The following is a 24,256-nucleotide window of genomic DNA, read 5'->3' on the forward strand; positions in this document are numbered from 1 at the left end:
GGAAGGTATTATTTCCAGCAGGAGAATAAAGCGGACATTGGCTGAGAGTTGCAACATATTTCTGCTGCAATGATCCCATTTGGTGCAGGATGCCACGGAGGAGAGCTGTTTGCAACTTAATACTCTTGCTGAAAGTACCTAAGCTACTTAATCATCAGCTAACAAAAACCAACCATGGACAGCTTTAGGACGTCCCTGACGCACTCCTGACGTGTCTACAACCTTCACTCCTCCACCCCCTCTCCCCGCTGTCGGCCCTCGCCCTCCCCAAACATCTCCTCTCGCTGTCGGCCTTCACCCACTCCATCATCCCCTCCCCGCTCGTGGTCCTCACCCACCCCACCATCTCCCACCGCAAGTGGCCCTTACCCTCCCCACCAACCCCTCCCCGCTGCCGACCCTCACCCGGTTGCGAGCGTCCGTCTCCAGCAGAGCGCCGATGAGGGACATGCCCGGCTGGGAGCCGGGCAGCAGGGGGCCGCGCGCCTCCTCGGCGCCGGCGCCGGCGGAGCGCCCGCCGCCACGGCCTCCCCGGCGCGCCGGACGGCGGCGCGGCGACGGCGACGTGCTGGGCGACGGCGAGCGGCGCGCGGGGCTGCGCTTGCCACGGCGGCACCGCGTCTGGGTCCGGCTCCTGACGACGGCGCGACATCTAGTGAGCGGCGACGCGTACCAGCGGTGGTGACATCTAGCGAGGCGCGGCTAAAGTTTGGCAGGTTATATCTAGCCAGCCATGGAGGCAGCTGGCTGGGGGTTCCAAGACACTTGAAGGCAGACGTAGCCAGTTGGCTCGCATGTGGTCAGACAGATCTGTGGCTGGCCCGGCGTGTGACACGTATTCGGCCATACTCCGTGCACTGTCAGCGCGCGGCTCACTCTTGCCTGTCTCGTATCTAAAGAACAATGGCCTTCACTTGCCTGCATGCCCAATGTTGGCCATGGCCTTTGTACGACCTTCAATTGGCCCTAGCCTGCATGGTCCACATTTCACTATGCTCGACCCGAGGCATAGCGTGACCCAGCAGGGACCACCCCGCAGACGACAGCGGACCAGTCGCCGGACTGTCCGCCGCTCCGGCCTGGAGCGGCGATACATACAGCTCACGATACATCCATCCAGGCGCCCTGCTCACCAGCGTCCAGTCGTACTCGCCGCAGTAGTACTTGCTAAACATGGGCTCACTGCGCACCGCCTGCGCCGCCGACCACACATTGCGCCAGCAGCCGCGGGAAGCGGCCCGTCCAGTAGCGCACGAATCCCGTCCGGGATCGCGCCCAGCGCCAGCCGCGCCTCCTCGCTCAGCTCCCGGTAGTGGTTCCTCTGCCAGGGGGGGGGGGGGTCGTCACGATACGTCCGGTCCGGCCGGCCCTCTCCCGCACAGGCCGCTGGTGCCGTCCGCCCACGGCTGTGCTTCTTCGCAAGGCAGCCGCCGCTGTAACGGCTGCAGCGGCCACTGGATGTCAGTGGCTGCGATGTGCATGGTTGTCGCAGTAGGGTAGAAGCTCGGGGGGGGAGGGGCAGCTGGGACGATCCGTACGTGATCACCCCTCCCTGTGGCCTGGACAGCGCCATCGGACGACTGTGGACATCCAACGCAGGCTCGCGCAATACCAGGTGTGTCACATGCGTGACACATTATGGGTGACACACATGGACATAATCACATGACACGTGAATCCCACATGATGGGTGACACATGAGCATAATCATAACACGTGTATCCCACGTGGTGAGTCACACACGAGACAATAATAACACGTGTGTCTCACATCATGAATCACAACACGTATGTCCCACATGGTGAGCCACATACGAGACATGATCACGACGCTGCGCGCTGTACTCATGCCACCCAGTGCCAAATCGTTACATACGCTACACAGAGGAATTCAGCCATCTCAAATGTAGGCCCAATATTCCAACGACTGCGCGCTAGTTCACACTTCAAGACCCCAGTAGCTCTTGATCCCTAGTATCTATCAACACCGCTGAGGTACGACCCTCCCCCTGACCGGGCTCGGTCGCGGAGTGCCGCGGCCCGATCCGTACCTTGTTGCGGAGCGCGCGCAGCAGGTCGCGGACGCTGGAGCCCCGGTACGAGCGGAACTTGCCGAGGTCGCTGAGCACGAACGGGTCGATGCGCTCCCTCCAGTCGCCGCCCGAGAGCTCCAGCCGCGCCGCTCCAGCCGGCGCACCAGCTCAGAGTCCGGAGCCTCCTTCTCGATCCGGTCACTCACGTCCTGCCGGCGGCGCGTGGGTCACGGGGTCACGGTCACGGTCACGGTCACGGTCACGGTCACGGTCAGTGCCGGACTATGCCAGGAGGTCACGGGGTCACGGTCAGGGTCAGGTACGGACTGTCCGGAGGTCAAGGGGGTAACAGGTGGTCAGGGTCAGGCGTAAGTCCGCTAGCGTTACGGGGTCACTGAGAAGGTCACGGTCAGGGTCAGAGTCAGGCGCGGACTGTCCCGGAGGGTCAAGGGGGTAACAGGTGGTCAGCGTCAGGTGTGGTCTGCCACAAGGTCACTGAGAAGGTCACGGCAGGGCAGGGTCGGTTAGGGATGTCGTACGGTCAAGGACAGATCCAGTTCAGGTATCGTCCGCCTGGGAGGGGAGGAAGATTGACTCCAGCGGAGAAATGCCTTAGGGTTACACCCGCCCATCGCCGAGGTCGCCGAGGTCGCCGAAGTCACGAAATCCCAAGACAGAGGGGTACTCACTACACCTATGGAAGGACAGGAGTCGGAGGAGCACCGGTAGAGACGGCATGCAACCCATGCGGGCGATCAATGTTCATCATCCGCCGCTCGAGGTCAAGCCGACGTGGCCCGGCACATAGGTCTGGCCTAGTCGCGTTATGGACCTTCTTCTGGCAGACACAAGATGCTGCACTCAGTTTAATTGCAACAGCGAACCACGAAAGCTCGCGAAGAAGAATGAAGTGGCAGTCACGCAGCGCGCGGCGGAACAATCTGGGAGAGGTACAGCAGCATTTCAAAACCGCTTTATGAGTACCAAAGGCTTCCATATCTACTCCGGTTCACTTAACAACACCCGTCACCATTTTCGTCAACCAGTGTCGCGATCTCCCACGCCGCATAACGCAACGGAGCCAACGAAAAACAGCCAATGGCGAGCCTCAACCCACATCCTCGCGAGCACGGCCTCCCACCACCCCCTCCCCTCGTGCGTGCACGGCCATGGGCCGACCCCGCCAGCCCGGGGGTCGGGCCGCACGGGAGCGGACACCGCCGGCGCTCACCTGGAAGAAGTGCAGCACCTTCTGCGGCGGCCAGAAGAACGGGTGAGCCAGCACGGCCGGCACCAGCGGCCGCTGCTCGGCCGGCGTCGACAGCATGCGTCGGATCAGACACACGCCGGTGACGTCCTTCAGGAGGGAGAGACTGTCGGCAGCGGTGGCGGCGGCGGCGTCAGCGGTGACGCACAGGGCGCGGCGCCATTGGCTCACACCACACGGCTCGTCGACATTTGCGTATTTGTTAGAACGGCTTTGGGCTACTAGTTCACCGCTCCTCACATTAATTTGCATCCACTGATCTTTTTCGTTATCATAGCCGTCGCCATTCTTCCGGGTAACATTCGCGTAAGTCCAGGAAAACAAATCAAAGATGCTTGAATCTTTCAATTATCTTTCACTACGACCTACCCGCAACCAGCCTATACTTGACCACCCTTCTCTCAACGTCGATTGCCAAAAGCGCATAACATGCTCCAAATGCACCAGAGATCGGATTTAGCTCAATACCTGGACCAGCCACAAAGATCCCGTGCACGGCTGACACGTACTCCGGGGAGAGAAAGGGCGGGGGGAGCTGACCTGTACTCGCCGCTGAGGATATTGTACTGGCGTCTGAACGACTCGCCGAACGGGTGGTGGCCGCCGCTCATCACGTAGTAGAAGACGCAGCCCAGGGAGAACACGTCCACGGAACACGTCTGAGGACGGGGGCGGGCGTCGTGGGGTCGCAGAATGGCCCGGGTCACACTGCGTGGCAACAAGGCCGGACCAAGGTCCCAACACGTCTGTCTGCCCCGCCCGTCTGCGCCGGAGAGGCCGGGGCACAGGCCGGGTCAAGGTCGGGGCCACGGACCACAAGGCTATTACTAGACGGCGGTGACTCACGTCCGTGACAATCGCCTGAGATGTTCGCTGACCGCCCAGGTCAGGGACCGTCCGTCCCGAGCGGCGGGACACGGGCACAGGCCGAAGGCGTGTCGGCTGAACCAGGCCGCCCTTCGGTTCATCCATCCCTTTGCCCTTCCCTGCCCCGCCCTGCCCTGCCTGCCCTGCCCTGCCCTGCTCTGCCCTGCCCTACCCTGCCCTGCCCTGTCCTGCCCTGCCCTGTCCTGTTCTACCCTGCCCTGGTTTCCCCTGCGCCCCACACTCACCGCGCGCCCCTCTCCGTCGGCCATCTCCGGCGCGATCCAGCCCTCGGTGCCGGCCACGCCCGAGCGGCGCGAGAACGACACGCGCCCGCGCGACAGCTTCTTGCACAGGCCGAAGTCGGAGATCATGGCCACCGCCTGGCCGCCGCTGCGCGCCGCCAGCAGCACGTTATGAGGCTTGATGTCGCGATGAACTGCGGAAGGCGGAGAGAGGAAAGGAGGTCAGCTGGCGCCGGGGGACGGCAGGGGCGGTGTCGTGGCTAGGGCGCCGCTGCGGCAGGTGAGCGGTGTTATCCCTAACACTCACAGCTCAATCAAGGCAGAGACACATACTTATCGAGTGATTCAGAACTCCATCGGTTGTAATCCCCATCGGCCCACTTTTGTGACGTAGGGGATTTGCGGCCGAGGACGGCGTGCCCGTCTCATCGCAGTTATTCCATCCCCGATCTTATCTTAACACGTACAGCAGCCAGCCCAACCGCGCCGCGACCGGATAACGTTGGTCATAACGGTGTGAGTTCAAGGACGCGTCAACGTCTGTGCTCGGTCTGCAGCACAACTGACCGATTTTGAGCTGGTGCAGGTGTCCCAGTCTCCCCCCTCCACAACTGACCGATGTTGAGCTGGTGCAGGTGTCCCAGACCCCCTCCCCCTCCACAACTGACTGATGTTGAGCTGGTACAGGTGGCCCAGTCCCTCACAACTGACCTATGTTGAGCTGGTGCAGGTGGCCCAGTCCGGCGGTGGCCTGCTTGAGGATGGCGAGCGGCGCTATATCGGGCCCCTCGTACCGCCCCAGCACGTAGTCCTGCACGTTGGACAGGCACAGCTCCAGCGCGATGTAGCGGAACTGGCGGTCCTGCTCCATGCAGAAGTACCTGGGGCGGACGGACGGCGTCAGCCAGCGACGACACCGCCCAGGCCCGCCGCACGGCACCCACTCCGGACACCGCAACCAGCGCCAGGCGAATACCAACGACAGTATGTTGTTGGTTTGCAAGTGCCAGCAAAAGTGCGTCATTGTGTCGCTGGGGCTTTACGACGCACTCAGCTGCTGAGATATGGCGGCGCCTGCCTCCCATCCTGGCAGGAAAGGCGGGTACCGCGGGGAATCGAACCCCGCACCTCTGGCTTTCCAGACGCGCTGAGGTTAACGAAGACGCGTTAACCACTACATCGCCGCCCCCCCCCCCCCCCCCCCCCCCCCCCCCCCCTCCTCCCTGCCACACATAACGAACGGCGACATCTTGACACGGACGGCGGGTCTGCCGCGCCTCCATACTCCAGACCTGATGGCCCTGGGACCTCCGTATGGGAGGTCAAGCAAAGGTCATCGGGTGAGGTCGGTGAGCAGCCAACCGGTAACACTCCGTGACCTGGTGACGTCCACTGTCTCACTGACCCGATCACTGACCAGAACACGACGAGATGTCAGTTCATCGCACCTGATGACCTTGGGGTACCAGTTGCACTGACCTGATGACCCCAGTGTACCAGTCTTACTGACTTGATGACCCTGGTGTGTCATTCTCACCGACCTGATGGCCTTGCTGTGTCAGCTCCATTGACCTGACGACCCTGGGTGCCAGCCTCACTGACCTGATAACCCTGGGGCATCCGTCCACCGCCCAGCTAACCCTGGAGTGTCAGTTCCACCGACCTGATGACCTCGGTGTCAGTTCCACTGACCTGATGACGTTGGGGTGCTGATCCGACTCCCTGAGCAGCGCCACCTCTCGGTCGGCGAACGTGAAGCAGTCCGGCAGCAGCCGCTTCACTGCCACATCACGGCCGTCGAACCAGCCCCTGCAGGTCAGGTCAGGTCAGGTCAGGTCAGGTGAGATGCGACGGCAGTCAGGTGAGCTGCGACGGCGGTCAGGTCAGGCGGACTGGCGCGGTCCAGTCCGGTCAGACTGAGCACGGCCGCGCGGTCGGGTCAGGTCAGGTCAGGTGGAGCTGCGACGGCGGTCAGGTCAGGCGGTCTGGCGCGGTCCGGTCGTGGTCAGATTGAGCACGGCCGCGCGGCCAGGTCCGGACAGGTCGGGGTGCTGGACGCGTCGCACTTGGTCCGGTTGTGACACGGAACGGTGACGCGGTGGGATTCCGGAGTTTGCCAGGCCGGGTCAAGGCGGGGTCATGAAAAATGCTCAGATCGGACGACAGCCTGGTGCAGCTGTGCTCATGTCCTCGGTGAGTCAGGTCAGGTCGTGACCTGGTCTATCATATTCGGGTCGAATCATATCACGTAACGTGACGTCAATCGATAGGTGGTCAGATCCCAGCAGGGCGCACCGCGGCTTGTTTCCAGATGTTCCTTGCATGTCATAGCTCATGGATCATACCTGATTACATGCATAGATGAGGCAGTAGTATAAGCCTCATTCCTCGCAGAAAAACCAGGAGAATGGACATATAGTTGGGTTCGGGTAAGCTGTCTCCTGGTCTTTCTCCGTGGACTAAGGCTTATACTATAACTGTCTTATCTATGTTAATAACGCTCCTCACTAATGAAATGAACAACCTACGGGTTACATGCACTTAACCTTGAGGGGATGACGATTTTGCAGGACAAATTGAAGAGAAACAGCCAATGATACATTGCAATAGAAATCGAATGGCACCCGCATACCGACTGTCGACGAGCGAAGAGTTCAACAAGCTCATGCGGGAGCACGTCCGTCTGTGTGTGGAACAGCCCACACGGCTTTTCAGCACCACGCCGTGGGTAGTGTGCTGTACTACACTGACGCCACCGGCGCTGGATCCATCAGTAATGCACATCATCACTGCATCACCCAGCGTCACCACCTCGTGCAGACTGGGATGCAAACTTGGAAAACCGCTAGCGAGCCTCAAACGGCCCGCGGCGGCTGCCAACCGGGCGCGCCCACGACGCCACGGCCGTTCACTCACTCGTTGGCGGCGTCCGTCGAGAGATGTCAGGTCATCCGGCCACGGCGCGCCGGTGACAGCGGTCAGCATACAGACGGCCCACGACATCATCACCCCGCCCCGACCCGGACCCGGACCCGGCCCCGGCCCCGGCCCCGGCCCCGTCCCGTCCCGTCCCGTCCCGTCCCGTCCCGTCCCGTCCCGTCCCGTCCCGTCCCGTCCCGTCCCGTCCCGTCCCGTCCCGTCCCGTCCCGTCCCGTCCCGTCCCGTCCCGTCCCGCTTACTCACTTGAAGACGAACGTGCCCTCGCAGCCCTTGCCGATGCAGGCGTCCGAGTCGAAGGCGATCTTGCCGACGCGGACGACGCCGTCCTCCAGCTGCTCGAGGTCGGCCGTCACGTGACGTTGGGAGCCGCGCGAGCCCGTGCTGTCGGCGCCCGAGGCCGGCCCCGTCGGCCACGACGGCCGCTGAGACCGGTCCTGACGGGGTCAGGCGCGACGGTCAGGCGGCGCGGGGCGTCACACGGGAGTCAAACCGCGCTCATAAGGGAGTAGAACCGCGCTGCCAAGGGAGTCGAACCGGAGTAACGTGTGATCGATCCTGGGTCTGACCCTTCCCCCCCCCCCCCCAACAGATGCCAGATAGGGGCCACACTATGCTCAGGGTCATAAACGGACAGGCTGGAGGTCTGCGGGGGATAAAAGTTCAGACAGAGGATGTACAGTGGTCAGGGGAGATCAGACAGAGGTTCAAGTTCAGACACGCAAGCGAAGGATAAGACAGACCACAAAGGACCGGAGCCACACGGGGCTCGGCCAGGACAGGATCACAGAGAGTCAGCCAGAGGATCAGGAGATCGCGAACGAGGCATCCCCAAGTACAGGGTTCACACAAACACACATGAGCCGCAGGAAACCTCAGGACCGGGACAGCGCCCCCAGCAGGTCCCCGAAGTGGGCCCACAGTTCAAGGGTGTGCCAGTGCTGTCATGGAGCAGGTGATGCCGCTGGGTCGGGTGGGCAAAGATGGTCGACAGCCTGCTCATGCCCCCCTTCCCAGCCGCACAGGATTGTCACCAACAACAGGTCTCTTGTATATTCCGGGGCAAAGATCCGATACTATTCGGGTTAAAGGATAGCATGGGTCTACCAGTGCATCAGCTTCAAGCACTTCTTTACTTCTATCTATCCTGCACCGGCGCACACACTGCGATGGAAGCTCAAATATACATATCTAACACCTACAAACAACGCCCGCACGAGGTCAAACAATCAGAGGGATCTCCATCCAGACGCCAGCCCCACGGCGTAGGTCAACAACCCTCGGTTCGCGAGCCCGCCCACGGCCTCGCGTCTCCCGCGCCGCAGCAGCGCCCGTACCCGTCGTCGGAGCAACGCCAGCGCCAGCGCCGCCAGCGCCAGCACCGTCAGCACGAACAGCGCGCGCTCGGTGGCGGCCGAGGTCATTGGGTCGGCCGACCCCGTCAGGTCAGAGATCAGCGCCGCCCACTCGCCGGCCGACAGCAGGAATGTGACGTTGAACGTGCGCACCTGGCGGCAGGGGTCAGAGGTCAGCACCATGGGCAGGGGGTCATCGTGGGTCAGAACGTGCGCGCCTGGTGGCACGGGTCAGGGGTCAACACCAGGGGCAGGGGGTCATCGTGGGTCCGCGCGGGGAGGAGCTGAAACCGACGTTCGGTTTGGGGTCAGAGGTCATCCCAGAGCGCGCCGAGTGACCAGGGATCGGCACGGCGCGGGCGTGAGCGCCGCGACGAGGCCAGAGGTCACCTCGAAGCGCATCAGGTCAACAACGGTCATCACAGGTGCAGCAGTTCAGCAGATCAGTTCTATGTAGCAGGCCAAACCACGGTAGACGAACAGATTTACACATATGGCCTGTCGTGGTTTTTAGACAGTCAATGTACGCTGTGCTCGCACTGCTGGCGCATACCATCACTGTGACCTGCGCCGTATGTGGGCTCTCAGACCGGGGTTATATGCGCCATAGGGTTCTCAGACTGGTTGCCGCCGGTTCAATACCAGGCAGAACGACGCTGACCGCAGGTCTGAGGATCCGAGTTGCCCTCTGACCCCATCACTCACTGCTGTACACCGCCAACCGCGGCCGCAGAGACACACATCCGATCGTGTTATCTAGCAGCCATCGCAGGAATCCAACACCGCCGACGAACACAGGCAACAGCACAGAACGGCGCGCGGCGAAACAGCATGACGTCCGTGCTGTCTGCCTTTCCCACCGCCGTCTACCCGCTGGCGCCATCGTCATCTACCTGCCGGCGCCACCACCGTCTACCCGCCGCCGCCATCGCCGTCTGCCCGCCGGCGCCGCGGCCGCCGCCTGCCAGTGCCAATGGCTTTGCCGCTGCCACGGCCCGTCCCGTCGTCGGTGCCGTACCTGAGTCCAGAGCCAGAGCCAGGAGCGGCGGGACCGGTCGGCGGCCTCCGTCTGCGTCTGAGCCTCGGTCCAGGCCGGCGGCAGGTACGTGCTGGGCTTGGGCCGGGCGGCGCGACCCCGCTCCCCCGACGGCGGACTGAGCGGTGTCAACTCCGACCGGCTGACGTTCGGCACATCGTAGTGACCTGAGGTCAGGACGAAGGTCACTCAGAGGTCACCAGAGGTAGCGACGGCGGGCTGAGCGGGGTCAACTCCGACCGGCTGACGTTCGGCACACCGTAGTGACCTGAGATCGGGGTCCGAGGTCATTCAGGGGTCACAGAGGTCACCAGAGGTCACAAAGGTCGCCAGAGGTAACGACGGCGGGCTTGGCCGAGGTCAACTCCGACCGGCTGAAGTTCGGCACATCTTGGCGACCCGAGATCAGGGCCAGAAGTCACCAGAGGTCGGCTCCGGCTCGGAGTCCGGATGACGGCTCGGTGACGGTGGCCAGCCCGTCGGGGTGGCGGCGGTCGACATCACACGTGGGCCCGCGTCCGTGGCGGCCGTCAGTCGACTGTCACGTTCACATTACACACGCACAGAGGCGCCTCTTGTTAAGGGATCTGTCTTAGCGCCGACCCACAATGACGTTCGCAAAAATCTGTATTTGCTCACGAAATGTTGTTTGGCAGGAGGGTCATAGTGAAATGATGACGTCACTGGAGCTTCGCTTTGGCAGGGCGCCTAAGGCACATCACAGTGACCTTGGGCCAAGGTCAGAGGTCATCAGATGTCAGCTGATGATGATTTGGGTTTTGGGGCGCCCCGACTACAACGGCCATATGGCGCCCATATCAGATGTCAGCTCTGGCCGGATCACGTGCTACACGTCAGTGATTCGGGTCCGTTATAGTGACCGGAGTCCGTGTTATAGTGGCCGGGGTCCGTGTTATAGCGACAGGGGTCCGGAGTCATGTCGGTCGGCGACGTAATGGGTGACGATCATTCGGGGTTTTCGGGCGCACCCACTGCAAGCGGGCCAGGCAGCGCTCAGAAAATGTAATGTATCAAAAGGTCAGACGATGTCAGCGATCTCACATTATGCTGATGAAACAAGGTCTTAACATAACGCGATACTTGAAGCGACTGGTAACAGCCAAATGCAATCAGCAGACCCCCATATCACCACAAAAGGGGTTCGCTACTCGCGTGGATCCAAGTATGTGCAGCATTTGACACTGCATGCCGTTGTCTTACCAATTTGCAGCAGTTTTGGTTTCTTGTCCTCGTCGTGCAGCTTAAAGTAGCTCCCTGATTGGCCACCGGTGGCCGAGTCTCCGCCCCCGTCGCGCGGCCCGTCGATCAGCGGGCGCCGTGATTGGCTGGTGATGACGTGCACGGTTGACGCGTCCACCAATGACGGCAGCGCATACAGGCCGTGCTTGTGCTCGCCGATGTAGAGGGTGGGCCTGCGAGCACGGGCGAGGGAGTCAGTCGGCAGACGACGCGACGAGGGACTCAGGGACTCGATCGGGTTCTGGAGAGCTTTCGGGAGCGCGTGACCCTCACCAGCCAGCTGACGCGTCACGAGACGCAGCATCCCAGGACGAGCCGTGCCTGTTCCACGCAAAGGCAGGGTTCCACGGAACAAGTTTAAGCCTTAAGCTTAGCTAGACGGTCACTTGTCATGAGTAACACTCTTCATTTCTCTTTCACCAAGCTTAACAGCCGCTCAGTGACGACCGCACACAGCTAACGGGAGGTGACGCCATCCTCCAACGACGTGACGTCACACTGCGGCCACTCACACGAGCTGCCTGGCCTCCATGACGTCATGGGTGAGCGCGCGCAGCGTCTCCGTGGCCACGGTAGTATGCGGCACGGCGTAGAGCGCGTCGAACGCCAGCGCGTACACGGCGACGACGGGCGAGTCCAGCTCCGTCTGCGGGGGAGGACGCCGGCGGCGGCGCCGTCAGATGGACTCGCCCGCAAGTCAGGTGGTGAATGACACGCTGAAGTATCGGCTGGAGATGAACGGATTGCCGGCGCAACAGGTGGTGGTTGACTGGTATCGATTCGCCGAACGTGTTGAGCGTTATGAGGCCCCTTTGTACCGAGAACGCGACGCACGCTGCCGCGTGCCATTCCATAGAGCGTCAACGACTGTCGACGCCACGTAAGCGCTCAGGACCCATGCGTCCACGGGGACCACAGCCCGGGCCCCCACGTGGGATCCAAAGGCGCCAATCCACTCAACCACTACGCATCCGAGCTACATCAAGCCGGCAGCGGCCACAACATCGCGCGCCTGTCGCGCTACCACCATCTGGCGGCTGAGACGGGACACGCTGGTGGGCATGTATGAAACACGACAGGCATCGTCACACGAACAGCACCGGTCAGTCACGGAATGAGAGCGGCTCCGAGGGCTTCGGGTCGATGAAACTGGCTTACATTTGTGCGCTGTCAGAGCTGCGAACACCGTTCGACACTAGTCAAAGGCAATCAGAACGATCCACCCTTCACACCACTTCCGCATTAAAGCAGAAATAGCCAAACGTGATCGGCGGTGAAAGTGACCTGGCGTGTTTTGTCGTCCCCGTGTCCCTTGTCTACCGCACGTCCTTGGCGTGCTTGGCTGCCCCTATGCTTCATGTCTTCTCCATCCCCCTGATGTGTTGGGCTGTTCCTGTGTCCCGCGTTTACCTTATGTCCCTGGCGTCTTTGACTGTCCCTGTGTCCCGCGTTTACCCTATGTCCCTGGCGTCTTTGACTGTCCCCGTGTCCCGCGTCTAACCCATGTCCCTGGCGTCTTTGACTGTCCCTGTGTCCCGCGTCTAACCCATGTCCCTGGCGTCTTTGACTGTCCCTGTGTCCCGCGTCTACCCTACGTCCCTGGCGTCTTTGACGGTCCCCGTGTCCCGCGTCTAACCCATGTCCCTGGCGTCTTTGACTGTCCCTGTGTCCCGTGTCTACCCTATATCCCTGGCGTCTTTGACTGTCCCGGTGTTCCGTGTCTATCCCATATCCCTGGCGTCTTTGACTGTCCCCGTGTCCCTTGTCTACCCCACGTCCCTGGCGTGTTTGGCCGTCGCTGCGTCTCCGCGGACTCACCTGCCAGAGGTGACTGCCCGTCTCCCGGCTGAAGCTCATGATCCGGCCCGACGACGTGGTGGAGAAATGGTTCATCGCTGAAACACACGGCGGCACAGCGCGCGTCACGGAGCCGCCCCGCGCCGCGCGGCACGCGGCCACGTCTCACGGACTCGGCTGAACGCCGGCTTGTCAGCCCTGATAGACACGGGTAGGGCGGAGCTGACAGAAGGGAACCTGCAGCCCCCCGTGTAGACGTCACCATGGCGGAGTCGATGTTAGTAGGAATCGACTTAGGAAATTATAAATCGTGGCGCGTTGAGTTGTAGTCATGAACGAACTTATGGACGAGGTGCTGGGGTTGCATTTGCTGACGACGACGAGGTGATAAGTTGCGTTGCGTTGTGTTGTTGAGCTTTTGGTGATTGATGATCATTAGCACAAGCGTTGGTAAACACGTCACTATGATCTAGTAAGTGCCTACGACGGACCGATTAGCGACATACACAACTCGCTCAAAGCCTGACGTCGACAAGAAATTGAGGGACCGTTGGAAATAAGCCACCACCGTCATCTCTTTCAATACGATACGCTAACGACGGCAAGACCACTCACACGTTAACCAATCCATCTTCAGTATACAATAGACCTGAGTACATGCTGCGATGAGTGGTGGCGGCGCAAGGGCCGTATTCGCCAAACGGTTCATAACCAGGGGTCGTGAGAGGGTGCGGCCAACACACGGCATGCGCCGCATGACACCCAGCGCTCTGGGAGAGCCCCGGCACTCCAGGGGCGCAGATCACCCTCGCCCACAGGCTCGGACCGAGTGGGCTCTGTCTGGACGTCCAGCAGCCCCTGGAGTCCAGCAGACTCTATCTGGACGTCCAGCAGACTTCCCAGGAGATTGCCCGGCGCCACTCACGGTACTTGGCCAGCAGTTCGGGCGGCATCTCCAGCGCCGAGTACTGGGTGAAGCTGATGTTCCAGCGCCGGCTGCCCGCCTTACTGTCGTGCATCGACACTGTGTACTCTGCCGACAGGAAGTGACCGCGTCAAGACGTCGTGCATGCACCAGAGAGATGTGCAGCGGAGCGTAATGCGGCGAAGGCGATGGCGAAATGCGGCGTGGCGATGGGCGTGGCGATGGCGAAAAGTAGCGGATAACTGGTAACAAAACGGTCAACAACATGCTCCGAATACCGTCAGACGGAGCTTCATACATTCGCTGCAGTCTAACGATTAAACTCCCTCTCCCCTTAAACCATGGCGTTGTCCCCATTGGCGATTTTGGGAGCGCTTCCTCAAATGCTGACAGCGATCGATGTAACCATCGCAAGGGGGAGGAAGTCTCAGTGAGACACAATAATCCGCACGTGGTTTCAGGGGGCGCAGAGCGGGGGGGGGGGGGGAAGGGAGGAGGGGCAGCTCGACTTACGATCAAGCCAAGCCGGACACGGAGGTTTGCAGATGAAACAAAACAAACTACCCGGGGCAATGCCTGTTCTGCCCCCGCCGTCATCATGCTGAGAGACGCGTGACTGAATTCGAAACAATGTCCGCACGAACATGATACCTCATACATATCAAACACTTTGGCAAGATTGCGCAGCGCGAGGCGTTGTCCGAGTGCATGAAGACTAACGCGCCACAGTTCACGTCTGCCAGACAGGTGAGGCACGAGCCACGGCTGAACCGCGCTTCGTGACCCACCCAGCAGCACTAAGTGGCAGGTTGCCCAAAAAAGGCGAAAATCATGCGATGCCTGCATGCTATAATCCGAACGTTGCACGAACAGCACGCAGCGAGCTCCCATGTTACTCTAGAGCCGAGAACCGCTGCGGGGTACGCGATCACGCGGTCCCGACTGTCACCACCAGTGAACGCCGTACACGGTCCTGACTGACACCACCACGGTCCCGACTGACACCAACAAAGTACGCGGTGCACGGTCCCGACTGACACCAGCAGTGTACGCGGTACACCGTCCCGACTGACACCAGCAGTGTACGCGGTACACGGACCCGACTGACACCAGCGGTGTACGCGGCACACGGACCCGACTGGCACCATCAGTGTACGCGGTACACCGTCCCGACCGACACCACCAGTGTGCGCGGTACGCGGTCCCGACTGACACCAGCAGTGTGCGCGGTACACCGTCCCGACTGACACCAGCAGTGTACGCGGTACACCGTCCCGACTGACACCAGCGGTGTACGCGGTACACGGACCCGACTGGCACCATCAGTGTACGCGGTACACCGTCCCGACCGACACCACCAGTGTGCGCGGTACGCGGTCCCGACTGACACCAGCAGTGTGCGCGGTACACGGTCCCGACTGACACCAGCGGTGTATGCGGTACACGGTCCCGACTGACACCAGCAGTGTACGCGGTACGCGGTCCCGACTGACACCAGCGGTGTATGCGGTACACGGTCCCGACTGACACCAGCAGTGTACGCGGTACGCGGTCCCGACTGACACCAGCGGTGTATGCGGTACACGGTCCCGACTGACACCAGCAGTGTACGCCGTACACGGTTCCCATTGATACCAGCAGTGTACGCCACCAGACCGCTCTTGATTATGTAAGCCTATTCGTAACTTCGGCAACGCCCATTCTGCGGGACGTGACCCAGCGGAGTTACCCCGCCGAAGCGCATTCCTCGCTTCGCCCGGTATGACGTCAATCAGTCAGCTGCTGTGTATGCCGTTTGCTGGGCTTGCCACGTCAACAATTCAGCATCGCTCCACCCTGCACGACAGCGGCAGGGGGCGGGTGGCATAGGAAAACTCCACCGCTTCAACAGCACCCGGCGAGATGTGGACCTGCTTCCACTTTTCCTCGCCGCCGCGTGATGTAACAACCAGAGCCACAGCACAACCCAGGCGCCGTCTGGACACAGGGGCCCGGTCTCGGGGCGGCGTGCCAGCGGTGCTGGTTCGGACACAGGTCCGTCTGCTGTCGACCGCCGTCTGTGACGGCGTCACGCTACACCGGCCGTCACGGCCACGGCGTCAGTGACGCGTGTGTGACGCCGTTCACGCGCCAGGCAAGATCGGACGTCAAGAAACCGCCGAGATCCCGGCACCGTGCGCTGAAGTTATTGCGTTCAGACAGGGGCGCGGCTGACACGTCACGCATTGTCACGCATCCGGCGCCTCTGTAGCGATCAGCGCCTGCAAGACGTGCCACACACTCGTGTACCCGCCCCCGCCCCCCTCTCAGATCCCCTGACGCCGCCCGTGCCCGCGGTGCCGGTTTTCGGCTGTCCGACCGCGGGAGACCCCGGGCCAGTCGGCTGGGCCGGTGGCCGAGCCGGAATCCTGGCGGCTCCGAACAGGTTCCGGTACAACTCGGCGAACCAGTCCTACTCCCACTGCACGGGCCGCACGGCCGCTTATCGTGGCCAACCTACTACTGACCTTTGCGGTTGGGGGCGGGCAAACCGGACCCCCCCCCCCCCCCCCGGGGCTTCAGGGGCCGCGGTTCTGTGGCGGGGGTGCCCGCCTCATTTTTACGTTCAATAGCGAACCAACGACCGACCGCTACGCTCACGAACGTTGCACCGAAAACGGTTCCGAACGCCTGTCCACGCGTCCAGTCGGCGTCAGTGCGGATTCCTCGTTGCCTCCGTCGCGTGCTCTGCGCCAATGCGAGCTTGGCATGGAGGCCAGGTGCATGACGTCACTACACAGCTCGCTGACGCGGCGCCGGGTCACGCCCTCCATCGTGCGGGGTCAGGAGCCGGAAGGCAGCGGAGCTGAGGCGGCCGCCAGCCCCGCTGCCAACGGCTTGATCGTCTCGCCATGCGACCAATCACGGCGCGGCGGGCTTTTGGGACGCCGCGCCGGACTCATTATGTTGTTTCGTATGTTCGAAATTGGCTCGCGTTCATTGTCAGACCACAGTACGGCGGAACATTGCAACTGTTAAATGCTTAGTTGTAACACCGGAATATGAAAGCACCATCGCCCCATGCGTCAAGCCTGGGAGACACGAATCAAAATCGGCACATCCAAATCATGTCCGTGGACACTCACGTGTCCCAAAACACGGTCTCAACAGCCCTACGCCTTGAGGTGACTACCCGCCAGCTGTCCACAAGACGCAGCTGATCACCGCTGCAGTGATTACGCTTCCGGACGGCCCCGACACTCGAGACCGCCTGCCGCCAGAGGACGCCCCACTCTGCCCCGGTCCCCCAGCCCACAGCCACACGCTGAACACCACAAATCCGGCGGTATAAGCCGCCGGCCACCTGTGGCACCACACGCTGCCGCAGCCGTGTGGCCGCCGAGCTGGTGTGATTGTCAACAGGATCAATACCGGCGGCGCGCGTCTGCGGCTGTGGGCGGGGGCAGCGCCAGACGCCGCCGCAGGAGGGGGCGAGGTCGAGACGAGGGGGCAGGCCGCTGCAGACTGGGGGGCGGGGGGGGGGCACCGCCGGCGCACAGCTGCTGCCGCGGCAGCTGGAGCAGGGGGAGGGGGCGAGCGCAGCACCGACAACATGCCAATAACGGGAGCCAGCAGCAAGCGCAAGCAAAACCGCCGGCCGTCGTCACGGACCGCAGCCATGGCTCAGCTGGCCTAGCCCCATGGCTGACGCGCACCTTACAAGCTTACCGCGATATCCAACAGGACCAATACTTCCATGACAGAACAGTCCACAAACGTTGACTTACCCACGGTCAGTCGCACATCCTCATACGCTCCCAAAGCAAGTAACGGCCAACCGAACTTGGCGCGTCGTGCCCGTACCTGTACGTCCGATGAAGACAGTGTGCGGGCTGTTAACCGGGCACGAGCGGCTGGAGCCCTCCGATGTCAGCTCCTCCTGCACCTGGCCCGTCACCCAGTCCACAGCCAGCCAGCCGTCCACCTGCCAGGTCAGGGGTCGAGGTCAGGGCCTCTGTGCCTGGTCCGTCACCCAGTCCACAGCCAGCCAGCCGTCCACCTGCCAGGTCAGGGGTCAAGGTCAGGGCCTCATGTACCTGGTCCGTCGCCCAGTCCACAGCCAGCCAGCCGTCCACCTGCCTGGTCAGGGGTCAAGGTCAGGCCCTCATGTACCTGGCCCGTCACCCAGTCCACAGCCAATCAGCCGTCCACCTGCCAGGTGAGGGGTCAAGGTCAGGGGTAAATGTCAGGTCAGGTCAGCATTTAAATCCGGTCCCGTCACTCCACCCGTCGTCACGTGGGCGCTGTCAGGTCACGGGCCACTTCACGGCCGGGGCCATGACAGCCCAGCTCCAGCGCCAGGGCAGATCAGGTCAGGTTAAGTTCGCTCGGAGCGGGCACCCTCGGAGCATGCCAGGTCGAGTCGGGTCAGGTCGGGTCAGGTCGGGTGACAGCGGGCTCACTTCCTAGTCTTGCTATGTCACGCCGATGGGCCTGTGACGTGGGGGCTTGTCGCTGACACCTAATACCCGCTGTCGCTCAGGAGTCCGTCGCTGGCAGCTGTACGCATTAATGCAAAAGACAAACCACGCCAGGTTAGCGCGCTGACCACGGCATCACGCCCATGACGGACACTACCGCAATTGGCGCGGAGCTGAGAGCTTGTGGCCATCACCGCCATGTTGCCGGGACGTGCTCGCTACAGTTCAGCCCGCGCGCCGGCGTCCACCCGCTGAGCAGGACACACGCCCGCCGAGCCGCCGGAGGCGCTCTTCTGCCGGTGAACAGAAGGCTACTGGGCGCTATGGCCCCCGGCGCCATCGCCTGCCATGTGCAGACGGCAGTGCCGTGGCCCGACCACCAGCGGTGCCTGCTGTTACTGTGGGAGGCTCGTGCCTCACCACCAGCCCCAAGCCATACTTCTCCCCAGGATTCAGTGTCTGCGCACCGGCATGGTGCCGCGTGACAGCTGTCCTATACACAGTGCGGCACCTTCTACCGGTGCGCATGGTCCCCTCTGGTCCCCATACCACCGACCCTCCGGTGTGCGAGAGCACCCTCCTTGCCCCTCCTCGGAGTACACGTTTGTTGGTGTACAAATAGACCTCTCCCTGAACCTTCATATAACGCCCTTCTAACCGCACGCATGCGTTTCTACTCAGCCCCCGGCCGGCCCCTTCTACTAGCGTGAAGTCCAGCCCACATCAGCCCGGGAGGCCGGTGTCGCACATCATAGCTCGCGACCAGGTGCGCTACCTTTTTGCCGGTGTAGAGCAGGCCGTCCGAGCTGCGGCACGGCGCCGCCGACACCAGCTCCGGCACTGTGAACGGCAGCTTCCGCAGCGAGTCCCGGCCCGGTCCGCCCAGCATGTACAGGCTGCCGTCCGACGGGTCCGGCAGGAACGCCGCCCTGCTGGGATGACGTCATAGCGACGTCATAACAGTGCATACAGCCCGTCGTCCGACGGGTCCGGCAGGATCGCCGCCCTGTTGTGATGACGTCATAGCGTTGACATAACAGTGCATACAGCCTGTCGTCCGACGGGTCCGGCAGGAACGCCGCCCTGCTGGGATGACGTCACAGTGACGGCATAAGAGTGCATACATGCCGGGATGATGGCATGGTGACGTGACAGCAGCGCATACAGGCTGCCGTCCGACGGGTCCGGCAGGAACGCCGCCCTGCTGGAATGATATCATAGTGACGTCACAACAGTGCATACCGCCTGTCGTCCGATGGGTCCGGCAGAAACGCCGCCCCGCTGGGATGGCGTCACAGTGACGGCATAAGAGCGCATACATGCCGGGGTGATGGCATGGTGACGTCACAACAACGCATACAGGCTGCCGTTCAACGGGTCCGGCAGGAACGCCGCCCTGCTGGAATGACGTCATAGTGACGTCATAACAGTGCATACAGCCTGTCGTCCGACGGGTCCGGCAGAAACGCCGCCCCACAGGCATGACGTCACAGTGACGGCATACAGGCGCATACATGCCAGGGTGATGGCATGGTGACGTCACAACAGCGCATACAGGCTGCTGTCCAACGGGTCCGGCGGAAACGCCGCCCTGCTGGGATGACGTCATAGTGACGGCATAAGGGCGCATACATGCCAGGGTGATGGCATGGTGACGTCACAACAGCGCATACAGGCTGCCGTCCAACGGGTCCGGCAGGAACGCCGCCCCGCAGGGATGACGTCACAGTGACGGCATAAGGGCGCATACATGCCGGGGTGATGGCATGGTGACGTCACAACAGCGCATACAGGCTGCCGTCCAACGGGTCCGGCAGGAACGCCGCCCTGCCGGGATGATATCATAGTGACGTTACAACAGTGCATACAGCCTGTCGTCCGACGGTTCGGTGGAAACGCTGCCCTGCAGGGATGATGCCACAGTGACGTCACAACATCACAGCACGGCAGACGCAGACGAACGTCGCAGCTCGCAGACTTCACTGAAACGATGACAATCACACTACCACCCAACTATCACAATCCAGCGGGCTGCACCATGGCCTCTCTGTCCATGGCATTGGACAGCCATCAAAGCACCGCCACACCAGCGCTGCCGCCACACAAGCCGCGGGCGCGCGCGGCGGCCCCGGACCGCCCGCTGCCGGCGGCGGCGGTGATGCCGGGCACCTACTCGGCCTGGCGCAGCTGGGTGTCGGGCGCGCGCACGGCCGGGCCGCGCTCCAGCGTCCAGAGCACGGTGCCCGAGGCGCGGCTCAGGCCGTACAGCCGGCCCGTCAGCGTGGAGACCAGCATCAGGTCCTCCTCGTCGGCGGTCGGGATCACAGCCGATACCTGACAGGCAGCAGGCCACCTCCTCAGCTGTGTCAGGTGCCCACAGCGCACGGTGTGGCGGCCACGGGTCAGGTCAGGTCAGGTCAGGTCAGGTCAGGTCAGATCAGATCAGATCAGATCAGGTCAGTTCAGATCAGGTCATGTCAGAACAGGTCAGAACAGGTCAGGGCAGGTCAGGCAGGTCAGATCAGGGGCAGAGGACAGTGCAGTGGAGTGGAGTACAATATGGAAGGTGGCATGCTGGGCTGAGAGGGTGCAGTATTTGACGGCATGCAAGGTGAGATGGGGCACAGGTAGGGTAAAGCAGTAGGGTGGATGGGTTGTTGCACCTGATAAGGTTCACGCCATGGGGTCCTGTGCAGCACACAACTTGACACAATACAAAGCCTATTGGGCCCAGGGTCCAATATTGACATTTACTGTAGATCATTTACCAGCATACTGAATTGTACCTAGCCATGGACAAAGAAAAATAACTTCTTATCTGTTGTTGTTACATATAATTCAACAATTACACAATGTACAGTATTTCTGCTGAGATTTCAGGGTTCTGAGCACAAGTGCTAATAATCCAAGCACTCACTTCCATCATGGTGTGGACTGAGAGAAGCCATCAAGCTAGAATTTGGTTGGCTTGCTGGGCTTTAGTACTCCACAGTGTGAGGTGCCGGTAGTATAGCGGTTAATGCGTCTGTGATAACCACTGTGCGTCTGGGAAACCAGAGGTACGGGTTCGATTCCCCGCGGCACCTGCCCTTCCTGCCAGGGTGAGAGGCAGGTGACGCCATATAGCCTCAGCAGCTGAGTGTGTCGTAAAGCCCCAATGACGTGACGTCACTCTGCAGCGGCGATCAGGTGTGGTGCATCATGATACCCTGTTAAAGATGATGCTATGATGTTAGATTATGATGAAAGATGTTAAAGATGTTAAATATTAAAGATATTAAAGAATGATGTTGTTAAATGATGTTAAAGACATTAAAGATGATGATTAAAGAAAGATAAAGTGGAAATATCTGGAGCACATAAACTTACCTGCTCTTTTTGTGTGTTATCTATGTGACCTTTCTCTATGTCGCTGTGCTTGAAATATGCCTTAATGTCACTCCCCAGCTTTTCAATTTCTTCCTCAATTGTATCTTCCTGCTCATCTTCCAAGGTAACATCTCCATCCATGTTACTGTTGTAGTACTCATTCCTTCTGAGTGAGTCAGTATCCTGCCTATCTTCTCCTTTCCCAAAACTCCCAGCTGCATGTATCAAAAATATAAGCCCAAGAAGGGCTATCTTACAAAGTCTCTTCATTTTCTGTCTGGATATGGTGGCATCTGTGGGAATGATAGGCAACACAAGTTCACACAACTATATAATGCCCACTTGTGTACCCTACTATTTATACCCATACTATCATTGTTTGAATTATCATTGCACATTATCAAGAAAATTTAAAAAAATAATCATACAAATTTGACCTTATGGTGTGTAATACTCCTTGAGAATAATGAGCTATGATATGGTGTGATGCTTAGTTGCAACTGTGCTTCTTTTTTCTATGCAGTCTGATCCAGACCATGATTGCATATTACTTTCCTATTGAATGGCCAGTCTGGACCACAGGAAGTAGCACCTATTTGATTTAAACTGCCCTGCAGTCAGGATGGTCTGATTTGGAGGTTCCTGTGTTCATTACCAATATTGTTGTAATTAACTTTTTTCATTTTTGATCAATATGCCATCTTAGCTGCAATGAACTGAAACAAAAGAAATAGCATGACCTGTGATGACATGTGAATCATTGCCAAAGTCGCAACAGACCCTCCCACTTTTACACATGGAGGTTCAAACAATTTCCAGGCATTTAAAGAAAACTGCATTAAATTATCATCAATGCAATATTTGGGACAAATGGGACAATATATGTAAGCAAATTGATGAAGTCAGCCCAGCAAGTGGGATATCATAGCACAGTGGTTAAACTGTTCATCAGTGAAACTTAAAACTTGGTACAGAGTTTCATCTCCAGTGAAGCCCATCTTTATTGCAGGGTGAGAGGCATACAACATGTAGCCTCAGTAGGCAAGGACATTGTAAAGTCCTGACAACAATGACAGCTCAACACAAATTTTCTCAATGGCTATTGAAAGTTTGAATTGTGTTGGACACACAAAAAGGAAGCAAAATGGCTAGCAAATACAGCAAATATCATATCCATAAAATGATGAAGCATTGAAGTAGTCCTAATCACTAGTCATATAAGTACAAACAGTTTGGTTGTGCATGGAATGTGCACGGACTTGCATGAACGTACATGAACGGTACAGGACGTGCATCTTCACATTCACCTGGAGGTGTTCAGGCCCCTTCCCTCACTGCAACATGGAATAGCCAGCATACTATTTCCATTGACAGACTCATATTAAAATTGAAGCATTGTTACTTTACCTCACTGAGTACCTACTGCAAAAATATGTGCCACCAAGAACATGTCAGCACTGGCATAACAACAATGATGCAAAAGCATATATTTTATATATAATAAGGGCACAGTCAGCACCAAATCTAATACACAGTCAATGTTGCAGGGAAATATGATGCTTCAGGGCAAACAACAAGCAAAAATTATACAAATCATGTTTGATGATATATTTTACCCCCCAAAATATATGAAAATTTGCAAACAAAATCCATAAATTGAACACAAAACATCAAAAAAGCAGATCTAGCACACCACACTGAGAAAACATGGTTCTATATATTGCCCATAACACCAGCTTAGATTCTACTACACTCAATACATACTTTACTCTACATAATGACTGTAAAGCAGTCCATGTTAGGCAGCATTGTGTTGGTGAGGAAAAATCAGGTTCACCCAACACCCAGATGACATAGTAAATGAGCCTGGTGCACATGCTCACCATAGCCAGGCTTTGTTGTGCCAAACTTTTTTATCATATTTGCTTGAAAAATTGTCACAATATTTTTGTTTGGAATTACCTCTACAACACTACAATTCCCTTGAACAGTGTGCAGAAAAATTGCAGTGCTAAAAATGCTGCAAAGAGAACACTTCTAAAAAATGTTGCCCTTATGTCATCGTAAGCAGAGATGTCCAGCAGTACATCTATTTTATGTAATCCGGACATAGAAGACGAGACATTTACGGCTTAAGTAAAATAATTGGTGATGCCACTCACATCAAAAACCATCTCATTCCCATGTGCAAGCACTGAGACCCATTTACGTACCAGCGTCATGGACCAAATGCAGAAACTACGTGTTTATGCTGTTTGGTATTCTGGCACTCAGTTGTCGCTTCACGTCCTGAAAAAACTCTTCAGCAGGCTCAATAACACTCGGTAGCCAGTGATATAAAACGAAACTGATGACATATACAAACAAGGGAGTAGTTCCGAGTCCTTTCCCCTCTCATTTAGGGTAAGCAATCACAGAAACTACCTAAGCGCGACACGCGCTTCCCGCGCCCGCACTGCGTGCTTGTTTTCAAAAGTCACTTGATGCTCACGAGTGACCATTCGACGATTTCGTCGCAAATCCGTCACTTTAGAATAAGATAATAAGACCTTCCTTGTGAAAAATACTTTATTTTCCGGCGATTTCGGTGTATTTATCTGTCAAAAGCCAACATGTAAATTTATATTTGACTACTCTATTCATAAAATATTTATCGACTGCCTTTTTGGATTCATTTTCGGCACATCAAGGTACAAAATAACTATACGA

The 24,256-nt window shown here is 58.9% G+C and overlaps 1 protein-coding gene across 1 annotated transcript; it reads right to left on the reverse strand.

Moving 5' to 3' along the window:
- Positions 1–405: 405 nt before the first annotated feature.
- Positions 406–24,009, reverse strand: LOC119097795 (serine/threonine-protein kinase/endoribonuclease IRE1-like; the record flags this gene model as incomplete). Its single annotated transcript, XM_037220767.1, is given in 24 exon segments — positions 406–456; positions 578–634; positions 1,134–1,217; positions 1,219–1,260; positions 1,262–1,321; positions 2,051–2,172; positions 2,175–2,241; positions 3,264–3,405; positions 3,840–3,958; positions 4,412–4,602; positions 5,120–5,289; positions 6,101–6,217; positions 7,592–7,782; positions 8,683–8,853; positions 9,719–9,903; positions 10,958–11,169; positions 11,509–11,642; positions 12,815–12,891; positions 13,719–13,826; positions 17,562–17,682; positions 18,954–19,110; positions 20,352–20,512; positions 21,548–21,840; positions 23,761–24,009. Coding segments are annotated over 23 exon segments (3,009 nt in total), but the record flags the coding sequence as incomplete, so codon positions are not given.
- Positions 24,010–24,256: the final 247 nt, after the last annotated feature.

Source organism: Pollicipes pollicipes, unplaced genomic scaffold (genome assembly GCF_011947565.3).
Source record: "Pollicipes pollicipes isolate AB1234 unplaced genomic scaffold, Ppol_2.1 Scaffold_4404;HRSCAF=5182_pilon_pilon_pilon, whole genome shotgun sequence".
Lineage (NCBI taxonomy): Eukaryota > Metazoa > Arthropoda > Thecostraca > Pollicipedomorpha > Pollicipedidae > Pollicipes > Pollicipes pollicipes.